At 41.2% G+C, this 22,743-nt stretch overlaps 1 protein-coding gene across 1 annotated transcript in view; it reads left to right on the forward strand.

Annotated features, from left to right (window-relative positions):
• The window catches only part of tmem9b (TMEM9 domain family, member B), a 33,036-nt gene extending 17,756 nt beyond the window's left edge, over nucleotides 1-15,280 (forward strand). Inside the window, exon 5 of the mRNA XM_078415394.1 lies at nucleotides 11,501-15,280. Coding sequence (XP_078271520.1) covers nucleotides 11,501-11,656 — 156 coding nt within the window. The 3' untranslated portion in view covers nucleotides 11,657-15,280. The remainder of the gene's footprint in view (nucleotides 1-11,500) is intronic.
• Nucleotides 15,281-22,743: the final 7,463 nt, after the last annotated feature.

Here is a 22,743-nt window from a genome sequence, read left to right on the forward strand (position 1 = left end):
CGATGGCCTGTGGGAAGAAGCTCCGTCTCATCCTCTCCGTTTTCACAGCGTGACAGCGGAGGCGTTTGCCTGATCGTAGCATCTGGAACAGTCCGTTACTGGGGTGGCAGGGGTCCCTCATGATCTTGCTTGCTCTGGATCTGCACCTCCTGATGTATAGGTCCTGCAGGGGGACGAGTGTAGTTCCCATGGTGCGTTCTGCCGAACGCTCTACTCTCTGCAAGGCCATCCTGTCCTGGGCAGAGCTGTTCCCAAACCAGACTGTAATGTTGCCGGACAGGATGCTCTCTACAGCCCCAGAGTAGAAGCAATGAAGGATCCTCAGAGACACTCTGAATTTCCTCAGTTGTCTAAGGTGGTAAAGGCGCTGCTTAGCCTTACCCACCAGTGCGGCAATGTGCGTTGCCCACGTCAGATCCTCTGCGATGCGGACTCCCAAGTATTTAAAACTGCTCACCCTATCCACAATAGACCCATTTATCTCCAGTGGCATGTACGTCCTTGGATGTTTAGCCCTTCTGAAGTCCACAATCAGCTCCTTTGTTTTAGTGACATTCAAGAGGAGGCTATTGTCCTGACACCAGAGTGCCAGATCAGCCACCTCCTCCCGGTAGGCCTTCTCATCGTTGTTGGAGATCCGGCCCACCACCACAGTGTCATCAGCAAACTTGATGATGGAGTTTGAGCTGAACCTGGCCCCACAGTCATGTGTGTACAGGGAGTACAGTAGGGGGCTAAGGACGCAGCCCTGGGGGGAATCCTATGTTCAGGGTGAGGGAGCTAGATGTGTGTTCCCCCATCCTGACCACTTGGGGCCTGGCAGTGAGAAAGTCCAGGACCCAGGCACACAGAGGGGTGCTAAGCCCCAGTTCCAGCAGCTTCTCAACCAGTCTGCTGGGGACTATTGTGTTGAATGCTGAACTAAAGTCAATGAACAGCATCCTCACATAGCCCCCCTGGCTGTCCAGATGAGAGAGAGCGGTGTGTAGAACCTGGGAGACCGCATCATCCGTGGACCTGTTCGGACGGTATGCGAACTGTAGTGGGTCCATGTTGCGAGGAAGGAGGGCGCAGATGTGCTTCTTGACTAGCCTCTCAAAGCATTTCATGACAACCGAGGTGAGGGCCACCGGTCGGTAGTCATTTAAACACGCTGGAGAGGCATTCTTTGGCACCGGTACAATGATGGATCTTTTGAAGCATGCAGGGACCACGGACTTTGCCAAGGAGAGGTTGAATATTGTGGTGAGTACTGGAGCAAGCTGAGTAGCACAAGACTTTAGTACTCGCCCATCTGGGCCTCCAGCTTTCCTCGTGTTCACACGCGTCAGAGCCCACCTCACCTCATGCTCGGACACCGAGAATGTGTGCACATCCCCGGCGGTGGATCCCCCTCCAGCCTCGCTAGCCAGCGCCCCTTCGGTGCTGTTTTTAGACGGCGAGCTGGTGGTGTTACCCGTCTCAAACCGTGCATAAAAAGAGTTCAGGTCATCAGCTAAGGAGGAGCCGGCACTTCCGGTTGAGGGGGTGCTGGACCTGTAGCTAGTTATAGTCCGTAGCCCCTGCCAAAGGCGCCTGGTGTCCTGCTGCTCCATCTGTGACTCCATCTTGTCCCGGTACCTCCTTTTTGCATCCTTCACTGCCCTTCGCAGTCGGTAGGACTCTCCCTTGTCTCCCTTGATCTGCATATGTGAACTTCAAGGTTCCTGGATACCCGAACATCAATAACAGTGTTACTGTTTATTGTATGTTCCCTTGCCTTTGTAACCTCCCTGAATATATTTGTTACATTTCTCCAGTTTAAATTTAATTTGCCATTTTTGTACTAAACTGACCAGATGAATAAGTTATTATCCTGCAGTCCAAAGCTCTCCTCCACTTCACAGAAAGACTCCTGCAATGCCTCTTTAGTTCCAGGTCTAAATTATTAATATCTATTACTTGACCATGGGCTTAAGTATTAAGCTCTATGTAGTCAGTCTTGTAACAGCCTTCCAGTCACAAAAGTACACATCTATCATTACACATCTACCCTTTGTTTCCTACAAATGAATCATTTATGAACCCAATTTTCTCTTAATTTGTATCCCATGAGCATTTATTTTTGATCAGCAAAGGCTGTGACAAGTAGACAGGTACGTGGATAGGACAGGTTCAGAGGGGTATAGGCTAAAAGCAGACAGTTGGGACTAGTGTAGAATGGACATGTTGGTCGGTGTAGGCAGTTGGGCCGAAGGGCCTGTTTCCACGCTGTATATGACTGTAATTCTATGACAAGCTCACTCACACCATCATACTTTTCCACAGGTTTTTTTTAACACAGCAACCAGCTTGGCTTTATTGATGTCTATCTTGATTACAATTATGCCCAACCTAATCCAACCAAATTATTTTTTTGTTAATTAATTAAGTTTAATGGATATTTATTGTTGGCTAGGACTTGGTCAGTTGTTTCTCCCAAATGGTTAGCATGATTTTGCATTCTTCCAAATTTGGAATAATGAAAGGTTATAATTAATTGGGAAGAGATGAAAGCAAATTCTTTTTTTTTTAATTGGCAATATAATAATTGTAATTTAATATAGACATTAATAAAAAGCAGTGTAAATATGTGACTAAATAAAATGGAAGTAAAATGTGTTGGTTTAATTATGACTCCTAATTACTTGGAAGCCAAAGTCTTTGTGGTGCAGTACAAAGCCAAAGCAACCCGATTCTGATTAGTTACCCGGTCTCATCCAGGGCTACGCATATTGCACCACAGATAGACTTCCAGGTTTTTATTGACTCTAGTAATCAACTTCCAGGTGATTTAATCCCCCCTGCCATGCTGATGTTTCTTGGCAACATTGATCATTTAAGGTATAGGACTACCGAGAACAGTGCAGCACAGGAACAGGCACTTTGGCCCACTCTGTGCCGCACATAATGCCAAGAGCAACTCTTATCTCTCTGCACATAATCCATACCTCTCCATTCCCTGCATATACATATGCCTATCCTAGAGTCTCCTAAATGCCACTGTTGTGTCCGCCTCCATCATCACCCCAACATTATGTTCCAGGCTCACCAGTTAAAAAATAACTTGCCCTGTATATGTCCATTGAACTTTGCCTCCCTTACTTTAAAGCAATTCCCTCTAATTTATTTATTTTATTTTATTTATAGATACAGTGTGGAAGCAGGCCTATCAGCCCAGCGAGTCCACACTAACCATCTATCACCCTAGTTCTATGTCATCCCACTTTAGCATCTACTCCCCACACACTCGGGGTAATTTACAGAGGTCAATTAACCTTACAAAATCCGCACATCTTAGGGATGTTGGAAGAAACCTGCACATCCAGAGGAAACCCACATGGTCACAGGAAGAATGAGCAGACTCTATACAGACAGCACCCAAGGCCACAATCGAACACAGGTCTCTGGATCAGCCTACCATGGGGCCTTCATCAAACACTTTACTAAACTCCCTATAAATTATATCTACAGCCTAACCCTCATCGATCACCTTTGTCACCACCACAAAGAACTCTATTAAGTTGCCCTGGACAAAGCCATGTTAAGTGTTCCTAATTAATTAATTATTTTCCAAATGCGAGTCAATCCTATCCCGAAGAATCCTCTTCAATAGCTTCCCTACCATTGACGTGACGCTCACCGTCCTATAAATTCTTGGATTCTCTCGACTTCCCTTTTTAAATAAAGGAACAAGATTAGTTGCTCTCCAGTCCTACTGGTCCTTGTCTGTAGCTAGAGAAAACACAAAGATCTTCATCAAGGCTCCCATAATCTACTCTCTTGCCTCTCAATTTTAATACGATTCATGCTCTTTAGGAGACTGCAATAAATAAAAAGAGAAAATTAATTGCATCTGTTCAAGCTAAACAAGGACACGTCTATCATCCAGGTATAACATTGCAACTCCAATAAACAGGTGCACAGGGTTACAATGCAATAAATTGCTGAAAATATTTATGCTATTTATTGCTTTTAATGTGTAAATATGTTCTATTTTCTCTGAGTATCGTACTTTACATTTGTTTTGTACTCTGCAGGGGTATCATCTTTGGTTACTGACCACCACTCTATCCACCTGTGTGTATACTATAAGACATCTGCTGCAAAGCAATGTTTTCATAACATAACATTTCCAAATGATACCATGCTACAAATGCTGTACTGACGTGAAGCTGCAGTAGACAATCCAAGATGGCCATACTAACATCACCAAAATAGCTATAGAGATGTATGACCGGCCATAATGTATTGCTGATGAGAAATGTTGGATGCTAAATGAAAGCTGTTAGCCTCATGATGCAGAATGACCACTAGTAATTTTGGACATCACCCAGATGACATGTAGAATATTTCATTATATTTAAGGGTCTGAATATTGATTGGGTTTTTTGGCATCTGAAATCTTGGTGAATTATTCAGATTTGCTTTGAAATTACAGCTTGGACAGTTCAACCATAATTATTTTCATTGTGATGATAATGAAATGTTGTTTAAAGATACAGCCCTTTCCTATTCCAAACTATGAAATTTGGCAAACATCAAGCAAATTTCCGCGTATAAAATGAAATTATAGAGAAAGCAGTACAAAGCATAGTCTCACGGTTCCTGGAGGTCTGAGACAAAAACAGAAAATCAAGGAAGAACTCAAATAACATTTCTGTTGGAATTCTTTGAGGAAGTAAATAACAGGACAGACAAAGAGAGTCTGGATGTTGTTTCCCTAGATTTTCAGTAAGCCTTTGATAAGGTGCTGCGCATAAGGCTGCTAAAGAAGATGATAGCCCATGGTATCAAAGGGAAGATACTAGCATGGATAGCAGGTCGGCTGGATGGCAGAAGGTAAAGAGTGGCAATAAAGGCGGCCTTTTCTGGTTAGCTGCCAGTGACAAGGGGAGTTCCGCAGGGGTCGGTGCTGGGGCCGTTACTCTTCAGTTGTTTATTAATGATTTGGATGAGGGGATTGAAGGCTTTGGCCAAATTTGCAGATGATACAAAGATAGGTGGAAGGGCAGGTAGTGTAAAGAAAGCAGGGACTCTGCAGAAGGACTTTGATAAATTGGGCAGAGAAGTGGCAGATGAAATACAGCCTAGCAAAGTGTGGAGTCAAGCATTTTGCTAGTAGGAATAAAGACGTAGACTATTTTCTAAGTGGGGAGAAAACTCGGATATCGGAGATGCAAAGGGACTTGTGAGTGCTGGTGCAGGATTCCCAAAAAGTTAATTTGCAGTTGAATTGATTGTAAGGAAGGCAAACACAATGCTAGCATTTATTTCGAGAGGACTAGAATACAAAAACAGGGATGTAATGCTGAGGCTTTATAAGGTGCTGGACAGACTGCATTTGGAGTATTATGTGCAATATTGGGCACCATATCTGAGGAAGGATGTGTGCTGGTGCTTGAGAAGGTCCAGAGGAGGTTTTATAATTATCCTAAAAAAAATCTCACACATTAAACCTCTAATATTCGTCATTTTCACCCTGGGAAAAAGACTCTTATTACCTACTCTACCCATGCCACTCATAATTGTATATACTTCTAGCAGATCACCCCTCATCTTCTGATGCTCCAGAAAAATAAGTCTTAAATTTGTCCAACCTCTCCAAAGCCTATCCTTCCTATTTTGTGGCAATCTGAACTACACACAATACTCCAAATATGGCCTGACCAAAATTTTATGCATCTGCCACAAATTCCAACTTCTATACTCTGTCCCAACCGATAAAGCCAAGCATGCCGTACACCTTTTAAAAAAATCATTCTATCCATTTGTGTCTTGGCACTTGCAACCAGGGACCCTCTATATATCAATAGGTCTGCCATTTACTGTTTGCTCTTGCATTTGGCCTCCCAAAATACACCTCGCGCTTGTCTGGATTAAACTCCATCTGCCATTTTGACTCTCCAACTAATCTGAATCCTGTTGTATCATTTGACAAACCTCCATGCTATCCACAACTCCACCAGTTTTCATGTAATTTGCAAGCTTACTAATGGAATCGCCTTCATTTTCATCCAAATCAATGTGGAACCTGCACATTTGCTGAGATATTCTTATTGGTGTATCTACCAATATGCTGGACTGCTCAAACCAGATGGGATCTGGGACAGAGGACAAACTTGCTGAATTCTCCAGCTTTTATACTGGTTAGACCTAGCACAGGAACCATGAGTCCCATCATTTAAGTGAAGGTTTTAAGGCCATGAGGAAAAGGTAAGAAGAAGGTTAACCATTATTTAATCGTGTTTTTTGGACTTTTTTTCCTTTAATATTAAGATTTTAGATTTAGAGATACAGCGCGGAAACAGGCCCTTCGGCCCACCGAGTCCGCGCTGCCCAGCGATCCCCACACACTAACACTATCCTACACACACTAGGGACAATTTTTACATTTTACCCAGTCAATTAACCTACATACCTGTACGTCTTTGGAGTGTGGGAGGAAACCGAAGATCTCTGAGAAAACCCACGCAGGTGGAGAACGCACAAACGGGGAGAACTTACAAACTCCGTACAGACAGCACCCGTATAGTCAGGATTGAACCTGAGTCTCCGGCGCTGCATTCGCTGTAAGGCAGCAACTCTACCGCTGCGCCACTGTGCCGCCTCTGGCACCTCTAATATTTTTAATAAAATATTAAAAATAGATATTTTTTCATATTTTTAACTTTTTTTGGGAATGGCTGATATATAAAGAACTTGAAAGAACCCGATAGCTTTGACAAATGACAAACTTGGGAAGTGGTTTTGCTGTTTTACAGAGGTTTCTTTTCAGAAATTTTGCAAATGGCACTTGCTCCAGCTTGCCTATATGACCCAATGACATTGCACAAGGACTATGCCAGTTGAGTCCAAGAGACTTTGCACTTGCAATTTCTGATGCGCAGAAGATAAATGCAAATTTGAGAGTAGGTGACAAGACACTCGACAAAATATTCCATTATCTGTTCTGTTCTGTTCACAGATTTACTGACATTGATAGTTTCAAGGATTTACTGTTTCTTTTGTATGGTAGTGGGTTTTATGACTTGCTATTTTTTAAATTGAGATATTAATTGTATTACCTCAGTGAAAATTATCAAAAAGAAAGTGTTAAATGACATTAAATGGCATTGTTGAGATCTTTCTCTATAATCAGATTACTCAAAGGATGAGCTCAATTCATTAAACATAAGAGCATTGGATAGCGTTTAAGACAGGAACCTTGATTAGTTCATTGTGGTCATTTAGCCCATAACTTCTAAACTTCTGAGGCCAGATATACTACCTTACTACCTTACTGCTGCCCTTGCCAGAGTTAGGCCACAATTTGAATCTGAGGATTTCTTGATCCTTATGACTCAACCACTTACTGTCCAATTCCCACTGATTAATGAAGCCTTTGAATGCCATTTTTATTTGTGGGATTATAATAAGTGTGCCATCAGGACAGTTGTACAAATGATGGATTTTGAACTAGCACTGGGTGCCTCTGCTTTAAATATTTGTGGTCATCTTTGTTGACAGATGTCTTTCTGGTATTATATTTCTAAAGTATTGCCCCAGGCTCTATTTAGAATATGCTTTGAAAACCCAAGGAGTTTACCTTGCTATATTTAAAAAAGAACAATTCTTAATTGCAAAATTGTTTGACATTGTTGAATTCTTTCAGAGGCATGATTAGAATTTTAACCTATTAAACTTGGCTTATTTGGTATCTGATTATTTATAAAGTACATCACGGAACAAATAAGGTTCCTATGCAATTTTAAATCTTAGTGAAGTTTTGAGAAATGGACAGATAATCATGCTTTAAATGTAAGCATGGGCAGTTTCTGTTTCAGAGGATTGTGCCGTTGGATGAATTTACTTGTCACTGAAGTAGTTACTGACATTTGCAAAACGTAAATTCACAAGCAGAACAGGTAGAACGTGTTGCCTCAATGTTATTATGAAGTGCCAACAAGCATTTGAATTGTAAAAGCAAATTTCACCGCATCTTGACAGTTTTGCTGTGGAAACTCAACCGTCCAACAGAACCTCTGCCGCCCCAAGCCATTTCTAAGCATCTTGGCTCAGGTGCAAGAGGCCCTTGCCCCAGAACTGCAGGCTAACAGAACTTTGGAGATACTGGAACCTGACATTCTGAAGAAAGTTCTTCACTTTTATTTGTGTTTGTTGAGTTTATCTAGTTTACATTTTATTTACTGAGAAAACCAATGCAGACTTGCAGGTGTTCTCCTAAGAATGAAGATTAATGTGAGTAATTAGAGCATTTGTCGGTTAAAAATACAGCTGTATTCTTCAGTACTGTTTTGCATTTTCAACAGAATGTTTAGGGGTCGCTTTTTTCCAATTCACTATCGTCCAGCAACTCTGTTTATTATTTAACATTGTGCACTTCACCTATTCTGCTTAGTATCAACTTAACATGGGTCTGTTTGTGGTCTCCGATTCCACCATGATACACGAATAGTTATCTGCTCATGTATACCAAGTATGCACATTCTGTGTCTTATTGGAAAGACTCTTTAGTCAGGTGTTTGTAGCTGTTGATAGCTGGATTAATAAATTAAACAACTGATATCCAATATTCAAAGGTTTAATCATGTATCTGCAGCTGTAGCAATTAAATAATAATTAGGATTGTGTTTTTATTTTCATATGATGGTTTGAAAATCATCATATGAAAATAAAAAGGAGCTGATTGTGAAGTAAAGATTTGACTTTGATTCAATAGATAGCATCAGGAATTATAACTGTAATTCAAGCTTTTTAAATTTCATTATGTTACTGTCAATGGCAATTACATATCCAACGTATAACAAAAGCAATAAATCAACAAATTCATCACAGTGATTATGGTCCAATGTATAGATTATCTATACATGCAGGACACTGTGAAGTGTAATAATACATAGTGATTAACAAAGGCTTTCTATAACTACAAAATAATAAATTAACCATTTTAATGAAACAATATGTCAAACCATGTGAAGAACATATCTGTTCATTCTAATCTCCAGAAGACTGGCTTCAATGCAATGCTACAATCATGTATTGTCTTTCCGCGGACTGGCTAGCACACAACAAAAGCTTTTCACTGTACCTCGGTACATGTGACAATAACCTAAACTAAATTAAACCCTTCATTTGAATCATTTGGTTTTTAATTCCATTTGAGTCAAGACGTGAATGTATCTAATGGTGATTAGCCAACTTGAAAAAATCACTATTAGTTGAGATCTCTTAAACATACTGTCCAAATAATATTTATGGTCAAGATAGCAGATGATCACGGGTCTGTATTAGGGCCTGTACACAGGCCTACATCCAACTGCAGTTCGCACTAATCTCTTAATGATTTCAATTCTTACATTTTCTGACTCTTTGGGGGGGTTATTGATGTTATGGTCATGTATGTTGATTCATTTTGATGATACAAATTGTACTAATTATTGTCTTAAACTGGGAAGTTTAGATTTTGAGGTGCTACCAACTCCATCACTTAGTGTTCAGAAGTGTTTCTTTCCATTAAACATAATTCACTCCGATATTTAATTCTAAAAGTGGCCATAACAGTGTACGTTTTTGAAAAACACCAGAAATTGAAGAATGAACTAAAAACAGCTAGGTTTGAAGTATCGATTTAAAAAAGTTAATGAGATAAAAGGAGAGATGGATTAGATGTACTTGCTACAATTAATAAATTCTGGGCAGAAGTCAGTAAAATTGAAATGTAATTAATGAACATGCACAAAGATAAGAGACAAAAATAACAATAGGTCATTGGTGTTTGTCATCTATATCAACAATTTGGTTCAGAATTTGGAGGCATAATTAGTAAGATTGCTGATGACACTAAAACGGGTGATATTGTAGTGATGGGGGTTATCAAGAATTTCAGCGGGATCGTGATCAGCTGGGGAAGTGGGCTGAGGAATGGAGTTCAATTCAGATAAATGTGAGGTGTTTCATTTTGGGAAGTCAAACCAGGGCAGGACCTGCATAGTGAATGGTAGGGCCCATAGGAATGTTATAGAGCAGAGGGATCTAGAAGAAGAAGTACATGGCTCCCTGAAAAAGGCATTACAGGAAGATAGGGTGGTCAAGAAAGCTTTTGGCATAATGGCTGTCATCAGTCTGGAATTGAGTGTAGAAGTTGGGACATTATGTTACGTTGGTTTTGTGCAACTGCAGTTTTGGTCACCCAACTATTGGGAAGATGCGATTAAGCTGAAAAGGGTGCAGAGAAGTTGCCAGGACTCGAGGAGTATAAAATAGTGAGGAAAATGGATAGGGTGAACATACAGAATACAGTCTTTTCCTAGAGCAGGGGAATCAAGAACTGGAGACCATAGGTTTTAGCTGAGAGGGGAAAGATTTGGTAAAAACATGAGGGACATCTTTTTCACTCGGAGGGTGATGGGTACAAGGAACAAAGCTGCCAGAGGAAGTAGTTGAGGCAGTACAATAACAACATTAAAACATGTCTGGAAAGGTACATGGATAGGAAAGGTTCAGAGGGATAAGGGACTAGCTTAGATGGAGCATCTTGGTCAACATGGACAAGTTAGCTGAAGCATCTGTTTCCGTGCTCTGATTCCATGACCTGAAACATTATCTGTTTCTTTCTCCACCTGTGATGCTTGAACTGCTGAATTGTTCCAGCACTTCCATTTTTAATTTATATTAAAAATAGATCAATATCACTAAAGGATCATCTATAGACAGTCCAGTAATGGGAAATGGGAAGTCCGAGATTATTTACAAACAACGTTTGCAGTAGGTAGAATAATTATCATATGGTTAGCAATAACCTTTCCCAGAAACGTTGGCAAAACCTAATAAACGTCTCGAATCGATTCAGCATCATGAATTGCATAAACCTGCTATAGGAAAGATGTTGTTGCAGGAAAGAGTGCAGAGAAGATTTATGAGATTGTTGCAAGGACATGATGGCCTTAGCTATTGGGAGCGGTGGAGCACGCTAGGACTTTATTCCTTGGAAGGCAGGAGGATGAGCGATGATCTTTTAGAAATGTATAAGATCAAGATGGGAATAAATAGGGTAGATGCACAGAGTCTTTAACCCAGAATAGGGGAATCAAGTACCAGAGGGCATGGGTTGAAGGTGAGAGGGACAATATTTAATAGGAAACTGGGGGGGGGGGGGGGGGTGACTAATTTTTTCACCAGAGTGTGGTGGGTTTATGGAACGAGCTGCCAGAGGAGATTGTTGAGGCAGATACTATAACAAAATTTAAAAGACATTTGGACAGGTACATGGATAGTAAAGGTTTAGAGGGATATCGGCCAAACTCAGGCAAGTAGAACTAGTGCAGATGGGGCATCTTAGTCGACAATGGGAAATTGGCCTGAAGGGACTGTTTCCATGGTGTATGACTCTAAGGTATCTGTTAGTCCAAGGTTTCTACTTTTATTGATCATTTTGTATATCTACTTCTATTTTGTCTAAAGTACATTTGCTTCCTTTTAGGACACACAGCCATTTGCCAATGCCCACGATGTGCTGTCCCATTCTCGTTCACGTTCTAATATGTTGAATAAAGTTGAATATGCACAGCAGCGCTGGAAAAGACAAGTTCAAGAACAAAGGAAATCAGTCTTTGATCGTCATGTTGTCCTCAGCTAAAAACAATGAATTTTAAAGAATGTGCTGGAAATCTCAGTGGATCTACAGAAACAATCTGGCTGATTTCTCCAAGATCTTACCTGGTGGTAGAATTTCTTTAGCTTTGACACCTTGATGTCAATTCTTTGACACCTGAGTGTAATAATCGTACTAGTGTTTGATATTATCTTGTAATTGAAATTTTTCTTTACTTTAGTATAGTTTACCGCAACCTCTGCCCATCAATAAATTATGATATTGTTACGGAGCATGTTGCACAGGGTAATATGATTAATACTAATTAAATCCTAAATATAAAATACTATAAATTAATATATTTTCCTGGATGCTTTAATTATCTGGTGCAGTTACAGAATCTTCAGTTACATGGGATATCGATATACTATGAAAATAACAATCTTAATATGATCACAGATGACAGTTAATGGAACTAATTCTTTGGAAAAGTTTAAGCACTGTCGGTTTGAGAGAAGTGCTGAAGACTTTTGTTGACACCCAACACCGAATTTTCATTTTTGTTTTTAAACTGAATTTTTAATGAATTAATAAAGCTTAAGGATGACAACTATAAACATAATTATGAAGGCGACTGATCAAGTATTATGCTAGTACGTGTTCTGGCTAAGCAGTTGTTGTTTACAACCGATCTGATAAGGTGTAGAAAAAGATCATCAACATCCAGTGATTACAAAATTAAAAATAGTTAGTCTTATTTATTGTTGCAGACCCAAGCATTGCAGAAGTAATATATTTCTTTTTGTAAAATGGCATTGGCCTATGATACACTTTTAAAGCTATTTGTTTACACCAGTATTGCATAGAAGTGCGTGTTCTTCATTCTATATCAATAGATGAGTTTTCAGGAGAGGTAGATCACAGAGAGTTAGGTCACGGTGGTGCAGCGGTAGAGTTGCTGTCTTATAGCGAATGCAGCGCCGGAGACCCGGGTTTGATCCCGACTACTGCTGCCTGCACGGAGTTTGTACGTTCTCCCCGTGACCTGCGTGGGTTTTCTCCGAGATCTACAGTTTCCTCCCACACTCCAAAGACGTACAGGTTTGTAGGTTAATTGGCTTGGTAAATGTAAAAATTGTCCTTGGTGGGTGTAGGATAGTGTTAATGTGCGGGGATCGGTGGCCGGCGCGGACCTGGTGGGCCAAAGAGCCTGTTTCCACGCGGTATCTCTAAACTATATGTTGCATTCCCACTTTTCTCCCTTTCACCATTTTGACCATAGACATTCATTCTGGTGCAAGATTTTGTTGGTGTCTCTAACACTCTTCCAGCTACATTACTAAAATGTTAGGTAAGACATCATATTGAGAACTGTGCTATTGTGGAAAACAGAGCCAAGATCAATGTTGTTTGCGCCTATTTAAGCACATGAAGTATTGAGCAACAGTTTAGGAGCAGATAAATTAGCCAGTCTGACATTTTTCTTTCCTTCAACTGATGAGACCAGATTGCATTGTCTTTCTCTGTCACTTCTGCCTTGCATCAATAGACAATAGACAATAGGTGCAGGAGGAGGCCATTCGGCCCTTCGAGCCAGCACGGCCATTCAATGTGATCATGGCTGATCATTCTCAATCAGTACCCCGTTCCTGCCTTCTCCCCATACCCCCTGACTCCGCTATCCTTAAGAGCTCTATCTAGATCTCTCTTGAATGCATTCAGAGAATTGGCCTCCACTGCCTTCTGAGGCAGAGAATTCCACAGATTCACAACTCTCTGACTGAAAAAGTTTTTCCTCATCTCGGTTCTAAATGGCCAACCCCTTATTCTTAAACTGTGGCCCCTTGTTCTGGACTCCCCCAACATTGGGAACATGTTTCCTGCCTCTAACGTGTCAAACCCCTTAATAATCTTATACGTTTCGATAAGATCTCCTCTCATCCTTCTAAATTCCAGTGTATACAAGCCTAGTCGCTCAAATATTAGTTAATTCAATTCAATCCAGTGATGGGACAAAACATTTTTCTTCTCTGCATCTATACTCTGATGTCCAAGGAGAGGGGGCCAGACCTGTATAATTAAATATTAACGTGATAATTTACATTTTTATTCCATATGTTGTGATTTTTCTGTCAGTCTGCAAAATCTACTGATCCTATCTGCTGTAGGTTTTCTATCCAAAATGTTTTGTAACCGGCTCTAAGAATGATTGAAAATGGGTATTTCACCACTCCCATACCTAAGTAAGGCCACTCTTTCATGACTGCATGTGTGCAATGACTCACCTAAATCTAACCTGCCGAATGGGGTAAACTGGACAACAGGTTCCTACTAATACAAATGTACCATCTTTGAAATCTATTTGATATACCAACACATTGCCAGTTGCATTTTTACTGGTCAATGTCGGCCACACAAACTTTAAACAAGATTTTAATACTGTACTTGATTATTTTTTACACTGGAAAACTCTTATATTGTAGTCTGAAATGACATTGATTACAAGTATGTTTAAATTTGAATTCAAAATATATCATGCCACAAGGACATTTATAAGACTCATCTCTTTAATTTTTGTTTTGCATTATTCATTCAATGGCTATTATTCTGACCACTGGCTGCACAATTAATTATCTGGGTCTGCATAGGAATTTAAAAAAATAAAAATTCTGTAATTATATGGAATTAGAATCTTAAATAAAGCGGTATTTCTCTCTCATCCTTTTCTCCAAATTCTGCAAATGTACATTGTCTGGGAACTTAATGTGTTTTTGTTGCAAGTCATGATTAAATCTAAAAATCCTTACGCCTAATTAGAGTTATATGACATAGAAACAGGCCCTTAGGCCCAACTTGCTGAAGCCAACCAAGATGCCCCATCTACACTAGTCCCACTTGAGGGCATTTGGCCCACATCCTTCTAAACCTTTCCATCCATGCACTTGTCCAAATGACCAATTCACTTGCTGTGAGCAATGTAATTAGATAATGTGAAGAAAAACAGTTTGATCATTTTTTGCACAAGGATTGCATTTTGAAATACATTTAAATGGTATGGTCATTAATATTCCTGTTACCCTATCTTATTGTTGCAAATAATTCAAAAATGTTATCTTCCAACAGCGAGTGTAACAAATAAACTTTTTGGATGAGCTACTTGATGACTCTTCAGGATTTATTCAACTGCCATGGTTAGACAATGGAGTTACCAAGTAGTTTTCGGATTTTTATCCCAGTGGCAAAACAATCGATAATTTTAACTTTCAAAGAAGACTTTAGCAGCCTTAAAAGTTCACAAATCATGATCTCCACAATGTCAATGCATGATGTATATTCAGGTTTTCACCTTTATCCATTTTAATTGTATGCATTATCACACTATAACAAAAATAATCTTGTCTAAATTAAATAAATATACTTTGTTTCTTGGTTAAATAGAGCTGATCCTCATATTGAGGCACATCCAACTACCTGCCAAATATGCATTCAAGGAGGTTAATTTGACTTTGCATAATCTCTCCCCTATCAGCTGAATACTCCCACCCATCAAACACAGAAAATTAGTAAGATATAGATTTGTATTTGTAATCTTTAGCACCTTGTTTTAAGATGTACAATGAAACTTTGTATACTTTTTTTCTTTAATAAATTTTATATCTGTACTACTTAACAAAATATTTCTATCATTGCTTTACACTTCTCTGGGGTTGTTTATTCAATCACATGATAGGCTCAAAAACTTACAAGAAATACATTGAAGAAATCAGCAGCAATTTGCCTCTTACAAACCACCTTTAGTGCTGTGAAATATTCCAAAATGCTACATAATATCAAACATCTGCAGCAGTCAGAGGTGCAGATGACCATAAAACTCAGCAAAGATGTTTAATGAAAATCGGAAGTAAATGGAATTAAAAACAAATGCCATTACTGGAAATTTGATGCAAAAAACCCCAGAATTTGTTGACTATTTTTCTATTTCGTCCCTCCCTTTCCACCGGCTTCACAATTTTCACACCTATTCTTCTCTGACACTTTTTGTCAGTGGCCTTTATCCAAATATCTGCCCGTCAAACCCCTGCCCCCTCACCCTGCCACCCCTTCTCCCCCCACTCCATCCTCCTCTCACCTGTATTCACATATCACTTGCCAGGCTTTTTCTGCCCCTAACTCTCTTCCAGCTTCCCCCCTTCACAATCAGTCTGAAGAAGAGTCCCAGCCCAAAATATCACATATGCATGATAGACACAAACTGCTGGAGTAACTCAGGGGGTCAGGCAGCATCTCGGGAAAGAAGGAATGGGTAACGGTTCTGGTTGAGATGTTCAGACTGAAGAAGGGTCTCGACCTGCAACGTCACCCATTCCTTCTCTCCCGAGATGCTGCCCGATCCGCTGAGTTACTCCAGCATTTTGTGTCTACCTTCGATTTTAACCAGCATCTGCAGTTTTTTTCCTATCGCATACGCACGTTCTCCAGAGTTGCTGCCTGACCCGCTGAGTTACTCTAGCACTTTGTGATTTGGGATCCAGAGAGAGCTCGCTGACTGGATAGAAAATTGGCTTCACAGAAGCAGTAATTGTGAAGGTTTTTTGGAGTGGAGACCTGTAACTAGTGGTGTGCCTCAGAGATCGCTGCTGGGCCCATTGCTGTTTGTCTTCTGTATCAACGATTTGGATGAGAATGTATAAGGCAAGAATAATATGTTTGCACATGACACTAAAGTGGTTGTATTGTAGATAGTGAAGAAGCTAAGCAGCAGTATCTTGATCAGCTGCGCAAGTAAGCAGAGGAATGGTTAATGCAGCTGAATGCAGTTGAATACAGATAAAAGTGAGATTTTGCACTTTGGGAAGTCTAACCAGGGCATGACCTTCACAGTCAATGGCAGGGCTCTGGGGAGTGTTGTGGCAGAGGAATTTAGGAGTGCAGGTACATAGTTCCTTGAAACAGATGCTGACTGACCTACGGAGTTTCTCCAGCACTGTGTTTTCCCCAAGATTCTAGCATCTGTAATTTCTTGCAACTCTCTTGAAACCACACGACCCTGTTGGACACTGGTTTTCCACTGATTGGCTCTGTTCTAATCCCATTGGTTTGGATTATGGTTGTCATACCATTTAGGAGCAAATACTAAAATGGAGATGGATATCTCTGTGCATCCGAATTTAAGGAGGATGTTGCACAGTTCCACCTGATTGAAGGGGTTGAAAGGGGTCAGGTATGTTGGCTGGTGCTGCTTTTTGGCATTGTAGAGCAGTGACAATCATATCCATAGCGGCTCCAAATGGATGAAATCTACACCACAATTCTGGGAACAACTGCTTGGCCACTTCTAGGGTGAATGGCTATCCCTGTGAAAAACACCAGGGAGAGCCTTTGTAGTTACTTCAGATCTTATAATGAGACTGAGCAGCCCAACAGCCTGTGCTGCCTCCCAACAGAGCAATATGGTCAGCACATCCCTCGCTCGTGATTGTGTTGAGGCTCTACATCTCTTTCTCTCTCTCACATGTCCATCAACTCTCCTTTCATTGTTTTTATTCTTTTGCCTACACGAAGTGGAAATTTACAGTATCCAATGAACATAGCATCACATCTTCTAGATGCGGGATGGTTTCAGAGAGGCAACCCCACAGGTGTGAGGCAACAAGGTTACCCCTTGTACCATTGTGTTGCTGGGCCACTCAATGGATGCACAAAACAGAGAAAACTTCCAGTCCAAGTACACTACATATTTGAATAATGTTGTTCTGGTCTTTCTCATTAAATCAGTCCTACTACTTCTTATTAGAGAAACTATGAGTCCCTTCACAGGTTTCAATTATGATAAACCTGTGCGCAGTCCACGTGCTGTAGATCCTGGTGGCTGTTGACAGTGGTCTGTGAAGTGTGCCTAAGGAGAGCAACCTTTGTGGGGTCCTTGATGTACCTGATGCAATGCTTCTATTGATGCTGACGTTTTGTCTGGCCAAGTTCGTGGAGATAATGTAATAGAGAAAGAGGTGATCAACTTAACAGCCATGGGACAAGTGATGCCAACATTTTAATGCTCCCATGGTCAGATGATGACAGGGTGTACAGCACATCCCAGAGCTTGTTCCAGGCCTATTGACTTCAACACCTGTTGGAAAACGCACAACCCGTTGGCAATGCTAATTGGCTTGCAAAGAGGAGGGCAAGTCAACTCTAACAGGGCCCTTCTCCCAGCCATGGCGCATAGAGCTTTGCCTTATAATGAACACCCAAGACAACCAGAATGGTGTCCAATGAAACTAATGACAACAGTTGCCAAGAAATAAAAAAAGACATGTGTGGTTATAGTAGGGTCTCAGGAAGCCACCTTACCAGTTGATAATTGGCAGTGTTATGGTTATTCTCCAGTAAGTTGCTCAAGCATTAGAACATAAAGTAAGGTTTTCGTTTATCTTTTGCTTTTTAATGATCCCTAGATTTGTAATGTACTTAAGAGCAAATAAAGTATTTTTGAAGTATTTAACCCTTCTTTAGTTCCAACCCGAAATGTCACCTGTCTGACCTGCTGAGTTACTCCTGCACTTTGTGCTTTTTTTTGTAATCCAGCATCTGCAGTCTCTTGTTTCCTTATCAATATACCAGTTGCTTTTAATTTTTGGCAAGTGCGCAACACATCTGCGTATCAAAACGGAAAGATTGTGGTTATGCTTCTTAGAGTGGGTGTCCTTGCGCTGAAATCATTCAGAGTAAATAGGCTTTGACACTGCCAGATGAAATCACCAACTCGGGATCCCCGTCCGAATGAGAGATCAGTTCCTCCATCAGAGATCCGTCAGAGTACCAATTGTTGGGATCCAAGTTTTTAAAAAAAAATTGGCATTTGGCTGGTTATTTACGGCGAGAATGTTTTAATTCTGATTTTTATCGGCTACGGGTACATAACGCTGTGAATGTCACGCCAGAAGAGTGAACATTCTAAAAATCTGCATCTGTTTCTTGAGAAAATAAGACATGAACTGGGTACGGAATTACTTGGGTCCTCCAGTTGACTGTAATGTAAAATGATACCTACACGTAACTCCAGTAAAAACTAAACCACAATATTGCAGATCGAACCAGCCCCAGGCTATTCTGGCAGAGCTCATAAACCGGTTGTTTATGGACTCTCCTATCAGTCTAACTTTATTTTGTCTTTTGTGAACAGTGATTCGATATTTTCCATAGGTTCCCGGTAAGAATTGAAAAGCTTTGCCATTGCTTATCTCGTTGCCAGTGAACTTTAGTTGCGTTTTAAAATATATATATATAGATACCGAGAACAACGTGTGCTTGGATAATTGATCAAATAATAAATAGGATTCCCATTTCATGCAATGTTCTGTACACCACCTTAGCTATGGGAGTTTTGCGTGAGTATCTGTGAGTCGAAAAGTTAAGATTTTATTTTAAATTACACCTATACAATTAAAAGTTTGATTTGTGCTTAAAAAAACAAACTTAGCTCTAGATTTGTTTACGTTTCGCATTAAAATAATTTGTTCTGGAGCCTAATCGTCAATTCGATGACTTTATTCATTGCTAACTTGTTGATAAAAAGTGTTTGTGGCTCGTGGGGTGATCTGTTGGATCTATACACTAATCTGATTCCGAAGCTATTTTAAAATTGTGTCCCTTGCTTTAAAGGAAAAAAAATAATGTCAGTTAAAAATATTTGTTGCGTGTTTAGTACAGATATGATCGGAAGCCCCATGGCTCTGACATCCCCGGGCTACGTGTACCAGGTGGAGCCTGAAAGCTACGACGGGCTGCTGGAGAGGATCACTTTCGCCGAGGCGCCCTGCTTGCAAGTGGCTCCATCTCTCCCAGCCGAGTTGTCTGCTTTACAGACGAGCGCAGAACCCCCACGGCTCCGACATCCAGATGAGATCTCCATGCTGTCCTTCGCCGACGCCTATCCCGACGGATTCGCCAACGACGCTTTCTCGGGCTGGCACTACTTCCCGCAGATCCCCTTCCAAAGCCCGTTCAGCGCCGTCTACGACTACTCCTACGAGCCCGCCTTCATCCGCAAGCGCAACGAAAGGGAGAGGCAGAGGGTGAAGTGCGTGAACGAGGGCTACGCCCGGCTCAGGCAGCACCTGCCGCAGGAGCTGTCGGAGAAGCGACTCAGCAAGGTGGAGACGCTGAGAGCCGCCATCAGCTACATCAAGGAGCTGCAGACCGTGCTGGGGCGGCACGGCCAACAAGTGGAGAGGGAGGCGGCCGGAGATGCCCTTCCCCGGGCAACAGGTGGGGTGGAATCAGACGGCGTCGCTGCCCCGGAGAAGCGCCCGGTTTGCAGCAGGGTTAGCGGGAACTCGCAGCCGAGGTAACCCCGGGCCAACTCAGCCGGGCAAGTGGAAGGAGCACGGTGACGCTCATCCTACCCCCGCCCTGAAGCTCGGGGTGCATTGCAAACGTTGGCAGGCAATGCGAGCTTGGGGGTAAGGGGGGTAGTTTCTTGCTCTAACTGACAGTGAAAGATCCCTTTACAGAATTTAGGTCTTTAAATAGGAATTCACCGACAATGACACACCACTAAGGCAACAAATACAATATTTGGCCAGCGCAAATTCTTAAAATAAATCAAAATTGACAAGTTTATTCCTTGGAGGTCGGAGACTGACTAAGATCATGATGGGGAATAGATAGGGGGGATGCAGGCAATCTTTATCCCTGCCTAGGGGAATCAATAACTTTGGGGCATAGGTTTAAAATGAGAAGGGATTGTTAAAATGTTAAAAAAAACACGAGGGGCAACATTTTCACTTGGAGGATGGTGGGTATATGAAACACGCTGCCAGGGAAGGTAGTTGAGGCGGTACAATAACAGCACTTAAACACATTTGGACAGGCAGGTTTAGAGGGATATGGGCAAAACGCGGGGAAATAGGACCCCGTCTTAGATGGGGCATTTTTGTCGGCATGATAGAGATGGGCCGAAGGGTCTGTTTCCGTGCTGTATGATTATATGACTCTATGAGTTCATTTTCGACACATGGAACTGCAGATGCTGGTATCTTGTGCACAAAAATACAAAGTGCTACAGAATTCAATAGATCAGACAGACGACGTTTCGGGTCGGGACTCTTCTTCTGACTGCAGTCTGTCCCCTTCCCACCAAAGATGTTGCCTGACCTTCGGAATTCCTTCAGCATTTTGATTTTTGAATTCATTTTCAAGATCACTTTTGCCTTTGTTCCCAACCTACACTCTGCGATAACGCGGGCCTTATTTCCAAGAGTGACCTCAATATTCCGGATCTCTCTCACGTAAGTGGTATAAATGCAAGTGAGAATTTAAGCCAGGTCTTACCACCGCGATTCTGCTCCGCCACTTTAATAACCGATCCGTGACCTCCTCAACCGATTGCCCTACTAGTTTCACTGTCGTCCTGGTTAGTTTCACTGCTTGTTATCACATTCACTCGTTATCACCTTCTCCAAGCCAACAATGGACCATTGTGGGCCCCACCTTTCCTTGATCACTGTTTGCTGGCTTTGATTTGTCCTTTTCATTAATTTATTCTTTGTACCTTCTCGACCCGAAACGTCACCTATTCCTTTTCTCCAGGGACTATGCCCAACCCGCCGAGTTACTGCAGCGTTTTGTGTCTGTTGTCGTCCTTGATTATTTTAGTGTTCAAACTTCCGCGAATCTTAATCTTGAACACTCTAACTCTCTAATTCCACTTCACGATTTCAGAATTTTAAAAAAACCTGAAGCTTCTCATTCCATTCTTTATCCGCGGAACAGATTCCCACGTCTTAGACTAAAGCTACTCACCCGAAAGGACTCGAAGTGTTAGAGCATCTCTGGAGAACATGGATAGATGACGTTTAGGGTCGAGACTTTTTTCTTCAGACTTTGATTGTCTGAAGAAGGGTCGAGACCTAAACGCCAGCGATCCACGTTCTCCAGAGATGCTGTCTGACCCGCTGAGTTACTCCAGCATTCTGCGTCATTTTGTGTATTAACCGGCATCTGCGGTTCTTTGTTTCTGCATCCCAATGTTCACTTTGTAAATCCCTCTCAAATCTAAATTCGATCACCTTTTATCAATCTAAACACGGTGAGTACAATATAGGCTAGATGTCCCTATCCTTGTGCACAAGTCTCGCACAATGAAAGCCCGCATGCAATTTACCTCCCCAATTGTTAATTCCTACCCGAAGCGTAAAAACGCAGCTCAATCGTCCTTAACAATAATATTTACCAGTTTCTCGCCTATTTAAAATAAAACATGCTACCTTACTGCCACAACGGGAAACGCTCATTTCTCCTTCCACCGTCTTTTTTTTGTTGCCCATTTATTTCGCTAGTATTCGAGTTGCTTCGCGCCTTGCTCCGATCTCACCTTCCCGCTGAATGGACAAACGTGGACACTAATATACCTCATCTGAGAAACAGAAGGCATTGCATTTTACGTTTAATTACTTTAAAGTTAAATGGGAATACCAAATAGCACTTTATACAACAAATCTGCAGAAATAAAATGAGGCGTTTATTTCTTCTTTTATTGATCTGCTATATTATTCATTGGACTCCAAGAGCTAACAAAGTAACGCGAAACACTTGCCCTTATCAGAAGTCATCAATGCCTCACAGTCTATCCGGCGATCAACATGCCATCAATATGTGAAGAAAGTGGAACGCGTTAAGTTAAAAAAAGTCTATAATAAAGAATATAATTCTCTCATTCGTTGGTGTATCATTGAGGGGATAATTACGCATTAAAATTAATGATGCTGAATTATCAATAACGGGGCCCGTCACTTCAATACATTATTGAGATTTTGAGGTATATTTTTCTTACTCAATTGGACATCTAAAATGTTGATGTCAGGTCGATTACGAATGAACGTCTGGCGTGAAAAAAAGTCTTAGGTTTATTTGGGAATCGGGTTATTAAAGAACAACTGATCCACACATGGCCGTCAATACAAAATGTCAGGGAATTGGCTCCATGTTATCTTCCAAAAGAATGGATATAGGTATGTGTAGAGAGACATGTTTTAAAAGGGTGCCGTAAATTGAACCCGAATGAATCAAGGAAATGTATATTAAACCCATGAGTCAAGTGCGAAATGATAGTTTGCTCAGAATTTTACAGCACT

The sequence above is a fragment of the Rhinoraja longicauda genome, chromosome 18, assembly GCF_053455715.1.
Source record: "Rhinoraja longicauda isolate Sanriku21f chromosome 18, sRhiLon1.1, whole genome shotgun sequence".
In the NCBI taxonomy this organism is placed as follows: Eukaryota; Metazoa; Chordata; class Chondrichthyes; order Rajiformes; family Arhynchobatidae; genus Rhinoraja; species Rhinoraja longicauda.